At 37.7% G+C, this 20,184-nt stretch overlaps 1 protein-coding gene across 1 annotated transcript in view; it reads right to left on the bottom strand.

The window, feature by feature from the left end:
• The window catches only part of LOC139717989 (protein O-mannosyl-transferase TMTC2-like), a 118,125-nt gene that overhangs the window by 29,697 nt on the left and 68,244 nt on the right, over nucleotides 1-20,184 (bottom strand). The window contains exon 2 of the mRNA XM_071629478.1: nucleotides 13,535-14,177. Coding sequence (XP_071485579.1) covers nucleotides 13,535-14,177 — 643 coding nt within the window. The remainder of the gene's footprint in view (nucleotides 1-13,534; nucleotides 14,178-20,184) is intronic.

The following is a 20,184-nucleotide window of genomic DNA, read 5'->3' as shown; positions in this document are numbered from 1 at the left end:
CAGTTTCCAAATATCACACACAGGATCCCTCTTTAATACGACAAGTGGCAGAGAAGCAGTAAATTTTGGGTAAAAACCCGACTTATAGAACTTCATTTCACAGCCATAACACAGAAGGACATCCCATGGACAAATAGGTCTTCAGAAAATATCCCTCAAGACTTAAATTATCCAAATCAACTGGTCTCTTATCCCTGTCCAAACAAAGAGATATAGCTTTGCCTGTCTTTTCTGATTTTTCTAAAGTAAACATGTATAGAAAATTCAACTTCTGTTGAATGGGGCTGTAAATCACAAGGATTACTCCAGAATCAAGAAGCTTAGCAATCAGCAAAATGAGTACTTAATATTCATCTATATCCTCCTATGAAATCATCATAGGTATTTCCTGTTATTCATTCAGTTTTACACTTTTAATGTGTTCATCTTACTATTAACATTTGTATGGATAGTTACATTTTCTAAGTGGAAAAGTTTCCCTACAAAACCCATCCAAACTTAACAAAGCAAAAAAACAACAACAAACAAACAAACAAACAAACAAACACAATAACAACAACAAACAGCAACCAAACTAACAAACACATGCACACACAAAAGGCACAAGATGTAATTATCAAAGCTCAGCACATATCTAGTCTAGGATCTCTGAATACACATTTCTCTACATAAACAACATTTTTTTTTTTAAAATCATACTTTTATTACATCTAAATGTTTGCTACGCTTGCTCCTGTATCACACAATCATGATACCCCAATGTTTGTTTGATTTTATCTCTGCTTTTGTGTGCCATCAGCCTGTTTATGATCCTAAATGTAGTAAGCTATCTATCATGAGATTTTATCAGAGCTATTTATCTTCATCCAGATTTCTGTATCCTTCTCTTGTCTCATGGAGTGGATCTGAACAAAGAGGACTTAACCCATTGCTGGAACTCTTTAACTGTTGCAGACGGTAATTGGGGATTAAATATATGCCATTTCTTCTAAGTTCACACCCTGCTTTTGAGAACGTGTCGGCACCAAAAAATAAATTGTCATCAGGAATACATGCACTGCCACCCACCTTACAAGGGGTCATGCCAGCAGTTCTTTCTTTTTGACCTAGAAAATGCCTTTAAAGGCCACCTCCGCCATCACAGGGGCCATCTTGGAAGTTGTTCATGTAATTATTCTTGACCCAGAAATGGGTGAAAAGAGCCATGCAGCCAGAAGCCTTTATTCAGATCAAGATTTGTAGATTGGGATACTCCCGTTCGATTCCCTCTCTCTTTCTTTCAGCTGTCCTTTGAGGGGTGCCATCACAAAGAAGCTCACTGGCGAGCCTCAGGTATTGTGTTGCTGCACGTAGTCACATACTTGGGGGCGCCACATTGCTCCAGCCGCAGAGCTGGCGAGAGAACCCTGAACAAGGGTAGCGATCCGCCGATAATTCTCTGACTTGATGCTGCAGGTTTGACACTGCTGTCGCAAGCAGGCAACATGTACGGTCGGCATAAAGACAGCAATATATTGACATGAACCCTGGCTCTGATTCTTGAATCCCTTTGTTTAAACATGTTTTTCTGAGAGGCAGATCTATGAACAAAAGTGGCTTTAGTAATGATAAGAATCATCCATCAACTTGATATCATCAACAGAAGAACTTGTGTCACATTATTTTTTTGTCAGTTCTGCTGGTACAAACAAAAATCAATACTCCAAATGAATGCAACCATGAGATTATGTTGAATTTTGCAACCACACAAAAAATAATATATTCCTTTCAAACTGATCTCTGTCTGTGGAAACAAAAGATGTTTCCTTGCCAGATGGTGGGCTGCCTCATATGCAAACCATTCCTTTGCTCAATATCTGAAACAAACACACAGACAAACAAAAAATGACCTGCAGATGGCACCCGGTCAAGGAATTTGTTCCATTCAAATTAAATTGTGATTTTCTGATAAGAAATTAAACATTGGTTGTTATTTCCCTTTATTCTATGTGAATCCTTTAATAATTTGTACAATACTGTAAACGTGGAAATTTTCACGGTACATTAATTTTCGCGGATTTCGCGCTACGTGCGGCTAGCGCGAATTCAAAAACGTGCGAATATATCTTCACAATTTTCTATGCACATTTTGAACGGGATGAATTGTGTGCGCTTCATCGATGATACTGCTATGTACTACAATGTACAGGCATGTTTACGCTACTAGTACTGTGCGAAGAGACGATAGATTGCTGTGTACTGTATAGCATGCATGTGTGCACCGCACGCACCGATGCTACATTCCCCGTGACTACGGTACTACAGTCACAGCTGTACTACGTATTTGAGTGCTTGTACTCGCAGTCGAGCCGCTCGCTACGTCGCTTGTCGTATGCTGGCATAGCAAGCTATGTAGCAGAGGCTTTGGATGAAAACAGTGAATGTGTACTACAGTAAAGTGACCTGCTGCGGAGCGCGAATTTAAGAACCCGCGAATACGTTTTTGAGCCGCTCAGCGCGAAAAATTAATCGCGCGAAAATATTGACGTTTACAGTAATGGTTTTGTGGTAAAACTTGGGTTCTTATTTCTGAGTATATGAGTCATTAACAATGTTCTGCACTTGTACATGGACACATCACACTTTTTTGAATTTTGAGAGGTTTTACCCCCTTTTACCCAGCATGGATACAGGCTTGCAAAAAGGTTTCTTGCTATTTTTCAAAACTCATGGACTTTTCACCTTCAAATCCTTAAAGGACAAGTTCACCTTCATGTACATGTGGATTGAGTGAATGCAACAATATTAGCAGAACACATCAGTGAAAGTTTGAGGAAAATCCGACAATCCGTTCAAAAGTTATGAATTTTTTAAGTATCTGCGCAATTACTGCTGGATGAGAAGACTACTACAATGCGTGATGTCACATGCGTACAACGATATAATGAAAATAAAAAGAGAATTTCACAAAATTTTACTTTTTGAATAAAGTGCACATTTCTTGGACTTGTTACTGATGAATGTTAAGGATAATTTTATTCCCCTCGCCTTCTGAAAGAGAGAAGTCGAGTGTTCTTTTGATATGCGAGAAAAGTGAAAATAATGGTGAATTTTCTTTATACTTTCTTTATACCGTTGTACTCATGTGACATCACAAGCTATAGTAGTCTTCTCATCCAGCCATGACTGAGCAGAAACTTTAAAAATTCATAACTTTTGAACGGATTGTCGGATTTTCCTCAAACTCTCACTGATGTGTTCTACTAATATTGCTGCATTCACTCAACCTACATGTCTATGAAGGTGAACTTGTCCTTTAAAGTACAAAGTTGGAAGTGCAAAATATCAGTATGTAATGGGTGACATTTCCCGTAGACTTGCATAAATTTCTGTATCTCAAGCAAACTTGGGGTGCACAGGAGCACTACACACCCAAAGTACCAAGAGATCCTGAGCCATTGTGTTTTTTGATGGGGTAGAGACTGATACTTGACTGAGGAGGGGAACCTTGACCAACCCAAAAGCATTTTCGAAAGTCTGAATGGTCCTCGTGATATATGATACAACATGATAACAAAATGGTTTTTATTAACTTTATATTCCACCAACATACTTGGGAACAAGATGCCATGTGTAATACAACATGTTTTTGTCTTTGTTTTTCCAACTATGCATTAAATGAGTAATGTGATGTTGCTACTGTGGTTCTTTCAATTTACCATACATCAATATCAGTAAACTAGAGATCGGAGAAAGTTTTATCCATTACCTAATTATCACTATCATCATCAACATTACTTACTAAGTATTGGGTGTTATCACATGCTAAGATGAAGAAACTATGCATAAAAATATGCAATAAGAAATTCACAAAACTATAAAACCATGTCTTGTGTGTGCTCAAGATGGCTGCAAGTAAACAGAAAAAGGGTGTCTTTTGATTTGCTTTGCCATCTAGAGGAGCCATTCCTGGAGATTCCTGGAGGAGGAGCCATTCCTGGAGATTGAGGAGGATTGAACTCGAAGAGCTTCTGTTTCTCATATGCCATAGGCTACAAACAAATTTGTAACAAGTCAGGTGTGGGGAAAAAATCTGTACAACATTAGAAGCCGAAGCACATTTAAAGTTCACCCTAATCACCAGTGGCAGCAAAGGTACGGTTGGGGTGATGCAGGGGCCGTTAGCCAGGCCCTCCAAACCCTCTCTCTCTCTCCAGTCTCCTATCACCTGGGAGCGTGACCCAGCTTTAACCCTTTGCATGTGGTTGGTCCCTGAAGAGTGGGGTGCCAGGCTGACACAAACACTCCTTGATCTACTACCCGTCGGCAAGATGACAGCTCGACGAATATCGCGAGTCTCTCGACACGATCCGATGCAGAGCCACTACAGCCAGGCACTAGGCCCTGTTCTTTCAAGTTTTAATGCTACACAATGCAAAGAATGTGTGTATGTATTTGCATTCAAGAAATAGTCATGCACAAAGTGTGACTTAAAAAAAAAATGGCCTGAATGTGAACTTTTTTTTACAGAAATGGCCTGAACGTGACCTTTTTTTCAAAATTATTACTTGTTCTCATGCTGAGAAATATCACTCTTTGAATAATTTCTTCTGGACCCCTTAGAAACATAAGGGCTGTAACTGGCAAACATGCCAAATACAAGTATCCAGTATCATCATACCAACAATGTTGTATTTTGAACTAAGGTAAAAACACAAAATGTGATTGTGAAGTAGGAGCAGATCTATGGGCTTATTTTGTTCAAGAAGTTTCCTGCAGCTGAAAATGACTTTCAATGATTTTAATACAAAACATATCGTTTTAATCAAGTGTTTTCAGGTTAAACTACATGAAGAGTTGCCAGAGGTGCTTGCATATTGTAGTAAGTCCTTGGATCACATAAATGTCGCCTAACATAGCCAGAATCATGACTTTAGCAACATCTTTAAAGGGGAATGAAACCCAATTACACAAGTGGACGGAGTGAATGCAGCAATACCAATAAAACACATCAGCAAAGTTTAAGAAAAATCAGACATCTGTTGAAAAGTTATGAATTTGTAAAGTTTTGGTTTTGGTTTTTCCCTTGCCAGATAAAAAGACAACTACAGTTCTTGATGTACTGACTGGAAAACAATATGAAGAAAATAGAAAGAGAATTGTTGTTGGAAAAGTACACGTCTGCTTGAATTCTTTAACATACATTAACCTGTTCAGGACGAGTCCCGAGTATACTCAAGCAGGTGTCTATGGGAAATGCATGTTGCAGCAAAATCAATCCATCCTCAATGGGTTAAGGGCAATAATTATATCATTCTCCCCGCTTTCTACAAGAGGTGAGTCAAGTGCGCTATCATAGATGCTAGAAAAGTTCACTGATGTGTTTTTCTAATACTAATAGTGCTGCATTTCTTCAATCCACATACAAATTGCATATATTTGGGTTTCATTTTCCTGTGCCTTGGTGTGCCCTGAGATGAAACTATCTATTTCTCCAGTAAAGATCACAGTATGGTAGTTTATTGAATCTCATAGCTGCCGACATTCTCAAATCAAAATAAAAGAGTTATCAGAAAGATGCCTGTGTGTATAATCCATCTCAATGGCCAAAAGGAATATATCCAAATCAGCCCTTAAAGGTGAACTGATTTTCCTATAACATGCATTTCCCATTTACCAAAGCCCCAAAATAATTGGGACCAGTCTTCAACCGGTTATTGTAGAAGTGAAATCTTTAGCGATATTGAAATTTTTGTGCATTTTGCACATCCAGAAACCAGCACAAAAATAAAAGCATGCATATAATTTTGCTTGCTATATGTTCCAGTAGTTCATGTCTTAACTTCACACAATTAAAACCTGCAAACTCATCTTAAAAATTGCTCACACGAAAATATCCCCTTTACAGTAATGTTTGCTTGTCGTGACACAAAGAGCTATGTTTTCAGGGAGCCTTGGGAGGCTGAATGGGCAGCTCTGATTGTCCCTGTTGCATAAAAAAAGTTGAAATCAAACATTAAAGGACAAGTTCACCTTCATAGACATGTGTGTTGAATGAATGCAGAAATATTAGTAGAACACATGAATGAGAGTTTGAGGAAAATCGGACAATCCGTTCAAAAGTTATGAATTTTTGAAGTTTCTGCTCAGTCAAGGCTGGATGAAAAGACTACTATAGCTTGTGATGTCACATGAGTACAACGATATAAAGAAAGAATAAAGAAAATTCAACATATTTCCATTTTTCTCGCATAACAAAAGAACACTCGACTTGTCTCTTTCAGAAGGCAGGGGGAATAATATTACCCTTAACATACGTCAGTAGCAAGTCGAAGAAATGTGCACTTATTCAAAAAGTAAAGTTTTGTGAAATTCTCTTTTTATTTTCCTTATATAGTTGTACGCATGCGACATCATACACTGTAGTAGTCTTCTCTTCCAGCAGTGACTGCGCAGATACTTAAAATATTCATAACTTTTGAATGGATTGTCCAATTTTCCTCACACTTTCACTGATGTGTTCTACTAATATTGCTGCATTCTCTCAATCCTTATGTATATGAAGGTGGACTTGTCCTTTAAAGGACAAGTTCACCTTCGTAAACATAAGGATTGAGAAAATGCAACAATGTTAGTAGAACACATCAGTGAAAGTTTGAGGAAAATTGGACAATCGATGCAAAAGTTATGAATTTTTAAAATTTTTGTCTTGGAACCGCTGGATGAGGAGACTACTACAGCTTGTGAGTCATATGCGTACAACAGTATAAAGAAAATGTAAAAGAAAATTCAACATATTTTCACTTTTTTCGCATAATAAAAGAGCACTTGACTTGCCTCTTTCTAAAGGCAGGGGGAATAATATTACCAATAACATTTGTCGGTAACGAGTCAGGGGAATGTATACTTTTTTCAACAGATGGAATTTTGTGAAATTCTCTTTATATTTTCCTTATATTGTTGTACGCATGTGACATCTAAGTTATTCATACACTGCAGTAGTCTTCTCATCCAGCGGGTACTGCACAAAAACTTCAAAAATTCATAACTTTTGAACGGATTGTCTGATTTTCCTCAAACTTTCAATGATGTATTCTACTAATATTGCTACATTCTCTCAATCCTTATGTTTATGAAGGTGAACTTGTCCTTTAAGTCAGAATGCTCAATTCTGATTGGCTGATGCCCAACTTATATTTCATTTTCTGACATATGTTTGGTTGCATCTTTTTTATGAAACAGAATCAAGAAATCTTAAAATTCATTAATAAAACAAACTGTCAGACTAATTCAAACCAATCACTGCTGAAGGTCCCGTGATTTTTTTTTTTAATGAATTAGACTCACTGACTAAAAATTATCATTTTTTCTTTTAGCCGATTCTTTTACAATTTCGTCTCATATTTTTTACCATGACAAAGTTACCCTTTGATACACCTCACGTAGCACCGAAACTGCATTTAGCACAAGAACGAGTTTGAGGTCATAAATAGCAACATTTGTATCAGCTTCAAAAATACCACTTAAGTGGGCAATGATCTTGCCAAGCCCACGAAATATCATTAATTTTAGGGTGACACGTATTGAAAAGCTCTTCCATACATTGTATGACGCCAGAGTTTTTCAAACATGCAATTTCTATACAAAAACCCTGCATTGAATGCAGTGGGTCGCATTCGGCTAGGTATTTATACTGGATTACCCAGGTCATGAATACATCAATTGTGGCAGATTAAAAGGCAGGATCTCAGCACTTCTTGTCGATAGAGACGCTTCTCACCTCAGCGGGATGCCGGCATTGTTCGTGAAAGACATCTACAGCTATAATCGGGTGAAAATGTACGATATGACAAACAACGTTCGTAACCCAGTTCAATTGTCCAACACTGCAGGTTGTGAGCAGTTCCCAGTACATTTAGTTCCTCTCAATAGACATTTAAAACTGGGAAAAAATTGAAGTTTGTTGCATTATATTTTTTCATTCTGCACTAGCAATGAATGCAATAACTTTTTGATAATCTGGTTGGCCTTCTTTCTGCAAAACAATATACCATGAACACATCTACCACCTATGTGGTGCTCTCATCACAGATCTTATGATGGACACTGATCATGAACAGTAAGCTGACTCTGTGCTGTGGTATGGGACATTGTCTGTACCTTACTCCATGAAATACCCATGACAAGCATGTCTTCATTAGTTCAACATTGATGACACAGCCAAATAACTTCGGATTTTGGTAATTAGCTGATAGGTTCCATTGACTTTCCTGGATCAAAATACAATTACTTACAAAATTATCTGCAGCTCAAATTTGATTGGATGGGATTAGCTCATAAAGATGGAAAAAAATAGGACAGAAGAAAAGAGGATGTTTGAGCCATTTGCTGGTTCACACATTTTGTTTAAATTAATCCGTCAGAGATAATTCTATAAGTTTTTCTCACTTAAAAGTCTTCTCTCTTGAAAGAAATTGATATATGTTTTCAAATGCTTTTGCCTAATCTAGTAGGGTCTAAAAAGTTTCTTTTTTTTTTGGTGGCAATTACCATGGTAACAAGTTCGAGGCAAAAGAAGAAACAAAACATTGCACATCAGATGTCAGAAAAGTGTTCTGGACCCTGTTTTATGTAGAGTTAAAATTGATTATATACTTGATTTCAATTGTAAGTCTATGGCAGCCTGTGTGGTAAGGAAATTTAAAATCAATTTCATCTTTTGATAAAACGGAGCCCAGATCCCTTCTTCCCTGATGCCAAAATAGGGTTAACTTGGCTGAAAGCTTGTACTGCATCAGGACCAGTTAGCACTGGTTGAACTTCATCTGACTGGGGCATACTCACATCAGCTTTTCTTGAACACATAACACAAATACCCAAATCTTGGCCCAAAGAGCTTGGATTACCACATTCTAGCTCCAAGCGCATATATGCAACCACAAGTCACTGACACGTTGTGTGATGTTTGTCACGAGGCATGACAACCAGCTATCAAAATGTGAACCCTCGATCAATCATTACCTGCAAGTTTGTGAAAATACAGGAAAAATATGAGATGATTTTTTAGCTATCATCCTCTCAAGTGTCACTTCAAAATGCAATACCTGACATACTTTTTCAGGGGTGTTATATTTGAAGAAGAAAGGAAGGAAAGGGAAGGAGGAAAATGGTTTGAATGAAAGCAGAAAAAAGAAGAGCTGTAGCAAAGTAAAAATCAAACTCAGGCATTAAGATTGCTGTGACCACATGACTATTATTATGAATCTGTATAGATATGCTACAAATGGCATTTCAAAATGGTTGCAATGGTCATAAGATTTTTGATCCAGTATCCAGTGTACATATCTAGTGGATGTGACATCTGTATAGTGTCAGGCAGCTGTTGGTTCAAGTCCATTCCCAGTATGTATGCCCGTGATTTTTATCATAGCTACTTGAATACCAAAATACTGAACAATCGGAGTTTAACTATGTCAGTGAAGAGCAATTCGTTAATCAGTTGCAGTAAAAAATAACGGCTCAAGAATCATTAATTTGAAAAAAAAAACACTTTCTTACAATACAGAAGCCCTCATGTGAAGATCATTTGTACCTGAAGAATAATATGTGATGCAGTCTTCAACAAGGTTCTGTGAGTTACCTTCTAATCTGTTTGTCAATGCAATACAGACTTAATACTAAGTATCCATTCAGAAGATCTTTATTTGAAGACAACATTTTCTTTTCAGCCTATATTCAAAGGCTCAAACCTGTTTAATGATAACATGCTCATAACAAATTTTCAAGGGTGAATGATTCTTGGTTTGTAGAATTTATAACTGAACATGACTTCAGTAGATGACACAATTTTAAAAGACCTCTGGATTATCTATTTAGAATAGTAAATAGCTGTAATTTGTAAGAAACAGCCGTGGAACCATCCCTAGACAACCTCCTGGGAGGTGTGAGAAGATGAATGCTGAGTGGCTAAGCATGAGTTGGGTTGCTGGGGCATGAGACTTTGTAGGTCTGCATTGTTTACAATGTTTAAAGTCCCTGGCACATTAAGGGTTAAGACAGTGCAGAGCAGAATTTTATGAGCAGTGCTTTCAGATACAAGGCTTCAGTGTGAACAGAATACAACAGAATATTTAAAAGTGTTAACTGAATAAAACGGAACTGACAAGAGTGTGAGTACATCACGAGGTGTTTTGGAAATGCAATATTACGCTTTTGCCCCACTCTGCTTTGGTGTGAAAAGGCAAAGTGAAATGGCAAGTCGATGGGCACTAACTTGGGGCACTGACTTTACTTTTCGAATCTGAAAAGCATGCATTTGCATGAAAAATGAAAGGTGCATAACCACTGAAAGCAATTTAATTTGGTTAATATCTAATATCACTTTTTGAGTGGTCAGCAATGGATACCAGTTCATTTGAGAATGCTGTCACATACAGATATGTCCTTCAAAGAGGAAATCCACCCCAAAAATAAACTCTAAAGAAAAAGAGAGAAAAAAATTCCCTACAGAACATTCCAAAATGACAAAAATCTGATGAGAAATAAGGAGGAAATGACATTTTGAAATTTTGCATTTCTTCAGAAAACATTTCTTGACCTGTCTTTATAAATATTCAAATGAGCAAGTTGCTGATGTCATGCCCTCACAATTTTTCATGTGTGTTATATATTAGATTTAGAGAAACTGTTATTTCTAGCTTATACAGGTACAAGCATATTCCCATAACAAAATATGTCAGAGATAACATTTGTTCTTGACTTTGACTTGCAAAACTTTATTTTCAAAATGTAAATCAAACATTCTATTGATTTGTCAGTCACTGACATTTGTTAGGGGTAATACTATTTTCTCCTGCTTCCTGAAGGTGTTACAAGTCGAATGCGCTTTTATTATGCCAGAAAATGAAAATGAGAAGAATTGTCTTTTTATATTTCCTTTACATTATTCCACTACATCCACTGACATCATAAACTGTTACAGCCTTCTTACTCAATGATGATGGCATCTAACCAGACCTTTGAAATTCCTGACTTTGGAATGGAACGTCTGAATTTATTCAAACTTCACTGATGGGTTCTACTAGTGCTTCCACATTCACTGAATGTGCAGATGAAATATTTTGGGTAATTCCCCTGAAGCATAGATGCGGTCCCTCATCTCATAGCCAATTGTATGAGCATCTTCCGCTCCGACCAAAATGCGACAATCAATGTTCAGTCTGAAGCAAAGCTAAATGGAGTTAAGTGTTGTGAAAGCGAAGCGAAGTGCTCTCAAGAGTATGTTTAATTCAGCTTTTTGATCTGAACGGGGCATGACCACGATAATGAAGGAAAGACATGGGGGTATGAACTTGAGATGTTAGCTGCAGTGAAAAAGATATTAACCCATTGAGGATGGGCTGATTTTGCTACAATGCACATTTCCCTAAACATTTGCCAGAGTATACTTGGGACTTGTCCTCAATGGGTTAAAGTTTCTGGAAATAGGGCCTACTACGTATGCCCTGTTTTCTTGTTGAACTGTTCCAAGTACGCTATTTGGTTTGCATTCAGTGTAGTGACAATGGTGCAGATACAGCACAGCACAAACCAGTGCATGAACTTGTAGTACACTTGTACAAATATGTTACAACCGCTCACATGTTCATTTGTCACGCACCAGACGGAAAGCAGATCTGGAAGTCACATGCATAATATTGCGATTTATCTGCTGTGTGCATTCTCATTACAATGTACATAACACCTTGTGAAGTGTCATGCAAAGTTACAATGATAACACTCTGACCTGTGATCTTTCTTGTGAAGTTTCATGTAAATTTTGGTACAGCTGCTAGGCAACTTTCACAGTACATGTAAGTTTGCGATATTTCTAACATCGTCGATATTTCTAACATCATGAAATTTCTATCCCAATGAGAATGGCTCTAACATACCCTCAGAGTCATGAGCATTTGCGGATTTTCAAAGCAGCTGCTGCACATTCAGTAATACGAAGCATTATGACACAGACTGTGCCATTGGCAATGAATTCATAATCATGTTCACTGATGAAAAAGGATCTGAATATAATGTGGTGAATTCTGACAATTCAGGTTTTTTGTTTTTTTTTTTGGGGGGGGGAGAAAATAATTGTATTATAATTGTTATAATTGTTATAAATGATTATTATATCATTATTATAAATGTTTGTAATTGGCTCCTGTCACTGTTTAACTCGTTGAGTATACTCAGGCAGGCGTCTATGGGAAATGTGTGTTGTAGCAAAATCAGTCCGTCCTCAATGGGTTAATAGATGTATGCACATAACACTATCAGGATCAGCTGTGTGTGGAGTGAGAAGTAACAAAATATTTGTGTGAATGAATGAGTGAGTGTGTGTGAGTGTCATGTGTTTGTGTCCAGAAAACTTGTTTCTAGAAAGCAACCCAAATATGTGATATCACACACTAATAAGAGTAGGATAACTGGTCACTGACAGTACGTATGTGCTGAATTCAAAGTTGACAGACTGTTAAAAAAAAATATCCTAATCTTTATTCATCGGACAGAACTCCCCCTTTTATTGTACTATATTGATCAATGCACAAATATTAGCCACAGCTACTATAAAGGTTTCATTGACAATAAAATACATCAGTGATCATCACATTACATTTAAGCTTGAAAGCTCATCCCTACAGTCTAAATTACGAACTTTAGAAACTGAAAAAAAAAGACAGTCCTTTGTGACTGACACGCAAGACTGTGACCTCAGAGTCATCTCTCCCTCAGGGTTATTCAACTCATATCTCCTGCCCTTGGGAAAAAAATAGCAAGTGAAGATGAACTGTTTATTGTGTCTGATGCAAACAGGCATTGTACCAGTAAGTCGTTACAGGTAGAAGGTTTAGTCTTGTTTTCAGACCATCTTTTGTTTCGCTCTGCACAAATCACATCCAATTCTTCATCACAATTTCATTGCTTCTCTATTAGGCAAATCATTTCAACCCAACGTGACTATCAAACATAAAAAGTGAGCTTTGCCTAGAACAGATGGCTTTTGTCATCCGTGTGCAAAGTCTAATAATTTGAATGATCATAATTCTTTAATTGAGACTAGGTGGCTGGTCGCCATGCCAAAATAGATCATGAGGATGTTGGTATCACTTTAGATAGAAATATGGTGATAAATTGTCTGAATGTTCTACCTTTGGATTAGACAAATATTGTGTTTTCTGGGATGAAGTGTGGGCTGAGAAGGAAGAGACAAACAACTCGATTCAAGCAGACGCCTCTACAAAAAAATAAGTTTTCATCATTCTGGATTGAGACATGATGGAACTTGTAACACTATTCCTACACCTCAAATGTCTGCAGAATTCTCAAGCATCAGTTTTGAAGTCAGGTTTGTAGTACTCATGAAAGGAAGTTATTTTTTTAAATCAGTCAATAAACAAAATGGTAATAAAATTATTTACAGTAGTAATAATGGTTATATTCATTTGAAAAAAGAAGGGTTTTGGTCGAGTCTATAGCTCCGAAACATAAGTAATCGCTGCGAACGAACTCAACTTACTTTGTAAAAAATCTTTGGCAAGTCCTGGATGCGTATTTGGTGAACAACAAAGATCTCATAGGCCGCATTTATTGCGATTACAGTGATGCCCTGTTCCTTTGTGAAGGTTGCACAAAATGTAAAGATGGCACTCAAAATCCAGGATCTATAGCATCTTTGGATGGCAGTTACACTGTTTTTCTCAGGGCATGGCAATAGTGGTGACAAATTTTGTCCAGTTTCTGAGTTTTCTGAGTTTGTCTGACGATTTATAGAGCTCATGTAGCAGATAAACGACAGGAGCATGAAAACACAGCCGGTCACGTCGGCTCGACCGACGACTCCAGCCACCGCCTCTGTGTGGATGGGATGCGTGGCAAACAAAAGGCCCGAAAATAAGACCGCATGATTATTTTTCAGGAATTTCCTAGCGACGCTGACAAAGAGGCCAGTGGCCAGGACGTGTAGCAAGACGTTGACAAGGTGGTAGCCGAACGGGTCCAGCTCCCCCACGGCATAGTTGAGACGAAAGGAGAGCACACATAGAGGGCGGTATGACTTGTGCGAGCCGCTGTGCCTTATGGGGGTGCCCCAGAAGTCGTTGGTCAGGAGCTGGCTCAGGGGTGTGTCTGGCCTCAGATCCTGGTTCTTGATTATTGCACGTCTGCAAGAAATTGTGAAGTGAGAAAAATAAGATATAAGAAAATTTCAATTTCAATTTCAATCTATATATATATATATATATATATATATATATATATATATATATATATATATATATATATATATATATGTATACATGTAAATATACAATGTATATATTTCATTTCTTAACAAAGTGTTCATGACATGTAACAAAATAAAATGACACATGATATCAAGCTTGGATGTACAATAAGAAACCATTACATAATGTACCATAGATCATGTCAGTCAATATATCAAAGTTAGGAAATTTAATAAAAAATGCTAGAGAAATATGATCGAACTTACTCAATAGCAAGTTTGTTAAGCACATTCTATGAGTCATGAAATGAATGCTTGTGTAGTTGCTTCAATCTAGTGTCAGAAGATGCAGTACATTTTGCCTTGCGCCAAGTTTCCTACCCTCTGTAGACAAGTTTGGTTAAGAATCTGAATTTGACGTTTTAAGCAACATCTTTGCCTTGGCACCAATAATTCAAAAGACTGCATAGAAGGAAAAGCTGATATCACTTTGAGTATCCTCCTGCATCCAACAAAAATGTCAAAGGACAAAACAAAATGAAGTCATCAAAGAATAGAGACTTTGAAGATAGAATTCCATATTTTGTTTGAGCAGCACCAATCCCTTTAATAGAAATTAATGATATAGTCATCATCAAACTAAGCACCTATTCATCAGCAAACTAAACATGTTCAAAGAATACCTATAAAATTCTGTAATGCTAGAGCTTCAGGGTAGCATAATTGGCTAATTTCAATCTTTAAATACAACAACAATCAGTACAATTCATTTGGATGGAAAATGTTACAAAAGTGGGAAGTAAAGCTTTTGGTTTATTCTTTTTTTTATTACTGTCACACAATTATCAAGTTGTATTATACGTCCGTCTCTCTCTCTCTCTCTCTTTCTCTTTCTCTTATTTCTCTACCAAGAAACTAACCATTTTGAAAGTATCACAACTACAATGTATATATCTGAAAACTGGATGCACTGAAAAAAATTAACATGATAAACGTTCAGAAAAAATGGTAATATGGTAAATTTTAACGGGAATATGCAATATAAGAGATTTGTTTTAACCCCACTAACAATGTTTCAAAAGATGGTTTTAGTGAGGACCTCATTATATGCCACATATGATCTCAAGCTGATATTCTCACTGTCAGTATTGTAGCATAGAGCTATGATTCTAGTTTCATTTCCGCTTCAAATTTCAGTAATCTGCTGCTCAGAGTACATTGATACGAATCAAAACAACTTTGCCTTTGAGGCATTTTTTTTTCATGTCTTCCAGATGTCAAATGTACACATCAAGTGTACACCAACCTGGATGTACATATGACCCTTCCACAGCTGGCAAAAAGTCAACATTTTTGAGAGGAAACAAAATTCCTCGATCCTGATCTACGATGCACAGCTCAGAGTGAGCTGGAGGATATGTCAACACATGATAAAACTCCGCTGTCAGCTGCCGGAGTTGCTTGATTCAACACCCTGCTGAACCTATCGGACACGCCCAGACACACCCAGAGAATATACCCCCCCCCCTCCTTTCTGCATGTGAGATCTGCCATATATATATGATCATGTGAACTCACTTTCATTCCATGGTAAATGTTTCCAAATGTCGCTCTCTGGATCGCGACACTTGAGATCTTTGGTGGCATTAATAAGTGCTAGATTTTTTTCATTCAAGCTGAAAACACCTTTCATGTGTAATATTGTGCTTGAATATCTGGCAAAAGTTACCTTTTATCAGCTGTAAATATCCATATCATTGTAGGAAGGAGTAAATTGCCGAGCCTATTATGAACATAAACTTTGTGACATAAATGAACGGTCAATCGGGTCCCTGAATAGAGTTTGATCTTTTGCAACACATGAGTTCTTCTGTTTTATTTGTTGGTAGTCAATGCAAATTCATTTATTTTCATTCATTAATTTGATTTTTCTACTGTTTGAAAGCCTCTTTAGTAAAATAGCTGTTTTTCAAAGAATTAGTGACACAGTATACATTATTCAAACAATGAAAATGACAATTTTTTGATGATACAGTATGGGATTAACCAATTTTCTTATTCTTTTTATTGCCATTATTATCATAATGATTATAGTTTTGTCAATATCGACATGTACACTACTGTTCCTACTCAAAATATTGGTAAAAATGATCATCATCATTATCACTGTCATTAGTAGTACTTTTGTTATCATAATCATTGTAAGTGACTTATTATTGAACATATCAAAATTACATCAGTTGCAACTCAAATGCTAGCCGTGAAACATTTGACCTAAAATCAATTGTATCCCTTGCTTAAACTCTGCCCAGATAGAGGGTTCTTCCATGTCGAGATTGAGACTACAGAAGGGAGGGGAGGGGGGAAAAGACCAAGTTACGAACAAGATGTGTCAAGCAGACAGCTAAGTGGGAGAGAAAGAGAGTGTTATCTAAGGTTTCGACTTTCAATTTAGCGTAGAACACAAACAAATAAACATTGAAGACGCTGAAGAGGTCGACTCAACGTGGAGCTATGCCAATTATACCAAATCACTCAGTCAAACCATCATGTTACCCCTCACTTTCACTGATTCCACTGCAGGGACAATGGAAAAGCTAACAAAACTAAACAAGTACCCACGCATACGTGCGCTACGTGTTGGGTAAATGCAAAAAGTGGGGTCAGAAAATTCAGGGGGCCTGAATGTTCGGCCAACACGGAGCATGTTCTGATTACGTTTTGACTGAATCTGCTCTCTCATCTGGCCACGCTCTGTCCAACAGGTGTGTTGAGAAACAGTAGAACTCAGATGAATCACAGTCTGTGATCTTTAAGACCCCTTTTCGTAGCTTTTTTTTACCAATCCTCGCCAGGAGCAAAAGCTCTGCTCCATGTCTGCATTTTGTAATATCCCACAGGACACCAGCTTGTGAATATCTAGCGGCAAATACTAGGCAGAGTTCATTGTTATGAAATTTAAAATAGAAGATTTACTGATTCTGATATTTTTTTCTCTTCCAATTAATGCACAGATTCATAGTGAGTGTCTCAAGCTGTGACTGTCACGTGCATGTATTATCTGGTGTGTCATCATTTTGGAAGTGAACTTGCGTCTGGGGGAAAGAGACAAGCAACAGAGGACCCAAGAGGCAAGCCAGGTTCAAGGATGCAATATTGGTATCTTATTTTCGGCTATGTGAGGCTGGTATTCATTACAGACAGACCTACGACTACGTGCAGAGAAACAAGCACGGTTCAGAGAAAGACAGGGATACACAGACAGGTGACTGTCGCTTGATAGATTGATAGCAACTTACAGAAAGAGAGAGAGAGAGGGGAGAGATATATGTGTATAATATATGTAATATCATATATATAGACATAGAGAGAGGGGGAGAGTGGGGAGGGGGTAGAAAGGCTTGGAGAGGAAGTCAGACAATGAAAGGATGCACGGAAGAAAGCACCTCAAAAAATTAGATTTATTGTAGCATTCACAGAATGGGAATATCAGAGAAGCACATATCATTGAGTGATGGATGCCTTCATGTTATCACTTGGGTATCAGGTCAACCCGTCCCTAAAGACAGCGGAATAACACCCTTCATGTGGTTGGACTTGTGACTTAGACCACTTGGTGTGAACATGGACTTACACTGGTACGTGTAGGTCTATGGTGCAAAGACACTGTCACATTTTTATTTTTTTTTTGCCTTTGCGGGTTGATCTTTACACAGCAGGTGTATAATATCCACTCTTTAAAACTGTGTCAGTCAGAACACTGAAATAACAATTGATCTTGTGGTACTGAATCTTACATCACCAACAATAAGTATTCAGTAGGTCCTACACAAGCTGGTGACTATCCTGAGAGAGCTGAAAACACAAAGTTTAATGATACACAATGAAAATTCATCTGTGCAATCATTTCTATGTAAAATGAGACCGAATAGTGTTGAACAGCAAAATCCACAACTTTGTTTACAGGCAGGAAGTGTCATAAGTCCCTTTAAGACCATATCAAAGGGTTCCCTCCTGGTGTATTTTTCCACCTTTTGTGCGTCTCATCTCAAATTTTGCCAACACCTTTTCACATCCGCGACTGGAAATCACAAAAGCGTGAGCGGACAGTTCCTTTCAAGCCTGATAGCTTGAGAATAAAGTCGGTCAGGCGTGCAGCGTGGCACCAAAAGAAATCGCAGATTTACACCAAAGCGAGTCTTTAGCAGCACAGCCACGGCACAAAAGACCTGACCGCAGGCCGCAGCAAAGAGACGAATTGCCAGACCACTGGCAGAAGGGGCTTGGTCTGCATCTCCGTAAACGTCTTGGACCACAATACCATGATTTATTGAGAAGCCTTGCAAATTCTCAAGCTCTTGATACATCAGCAGCAAAGACTAGTGGAAAATACAAACCACAACGACAACAAAACCGAAGACTTCCTGGGAGTAGACCTCATGACATTTTAATATCCACTTTTGAGGCTTGCTCAGTATCTGATGAAGACATCCCCTCTCTGAGATGCTAATTTTGCTCCTCTATATACCCTCTCTCAGACTAGAATTACCAGGAGAGAATACTGATTAGCTCAGCTGGCAGGGTGCTCCTCCTGTCTGTCCATCACAAAGCTTTTTTTTCTTCTTTCTCTCTTTTTTCCCCTGTTTCTCTGAATTATAATGTTCTTTGCAATGGCTAGCCTGTCATCCTGGCTACATTCAACCCATCTTCTCCTAAACAGCTGTCATTTCTATGCAATTGTTAACAGACTGGAACCTTTTTCTATCACAGTTTATTTGGAGGTCTACATAAAATAATGTACATGCTGTGAAAATATCAAATTGATTTCCGTCGGCTAAAGTGACCTAAAAACCTGTGCGGGTTTGGTTAAAGGAGAGTTTGCCCTATAAGTTATAACAAAAGCAAAGTTAGTTTGACTGCACACAGTGAGATAAATAATGATAAAAGACCAAAGACATTAACACCAAATGTGAGGAAAGATAGTCATGAATTTTTAATTGCTACACAGATTCAGGGGAAAAAATGTCTTTCTGAACAAAACAACAAAAAAATGAGCTAGCTTGCTTTGACATCCAATAGGGTGTTACATTCCATAAATTGTAAACAAGCTTTCGTACAATTCATAGGGTCTTGCTGAATTTTTACCGATCCAAATAAAAGTCATTACTCTACTGCTTTCATCTATAACAATTTTCCTTAGGGAAATTATTCCCCTGTAAAGTTGAGGGGGTGATAGGAATTGATATATCACAGCAGAAAAGTTTCTTCCAAGACATCATTGCTGAATTTGACACAGAGGAGGGGAGAAAAATAACCCTTAGCGTGAGTTAGGTGCTCTATTCATCAGCAGGGGAGGACTTTCCACTGACCAATGAAAGTTGCGAGGTAATCACACTGTTTGACTTGCTCGATGCACATTTATGGTTTCTGATCCCAGGTTTAAGATGATTTCAGATGATTCCCCCACTTTCCGCAGACAATGATGCTGTCATTGCACATTAGCTGTATACGAAGGACAGTGGTGTTCACATAGGAGAGGACCACATCAGATGACCTTAGTGCATCCTAACCACAACTGGAACTTCTCAATGAGTGTTAACACCTCCTTAAATGGTTGCATTCAGATTTGGTTAATTGAAATGAGAAATCCAACAAGAAAGTGACATATCTAGAAAACATCTACTGAACCCTGCAAGACGGGTATTGTAGAATTAGTGACACTTGGAACTAATTTGGTAGAGCAAACACCATGTTTGCATTCAATGTTTTGAGGATTCACACTTGCGACTGATCAAGGAAAAAACAGCAATGATAAATTAAACTGTTAGAATGTCAATAAATGGCATGAGAGGGACTATATAACGAACAAGCAAGCGATTGACTCATAGGAAATAGTGGACATAAATAAATAGTTTGATTAATCAACTGATAAAATCAAATATGAA

This window comes from Diadema antillarum, unplaced genomic scaffold (assembly GCF_040938485.1).
Source record: "Diadema antillarum isolate AM-2024a unplaced genomic scaffold, OU_Dant_1.0 scf00000086, whole genome shotgun sequence".
NCBI classification, from domain to species: Eukaryota; Metazoa; Echinodermata; class Echinoidea; order Diadematoida; family Diadematidae; genus Diadema; species Diadema antillarum.
The sequence above is the reverse complement of the archived record's forward strand: the minus strand, read 5'-3'. Positions and strand labels throughout refer to the sequence as shown.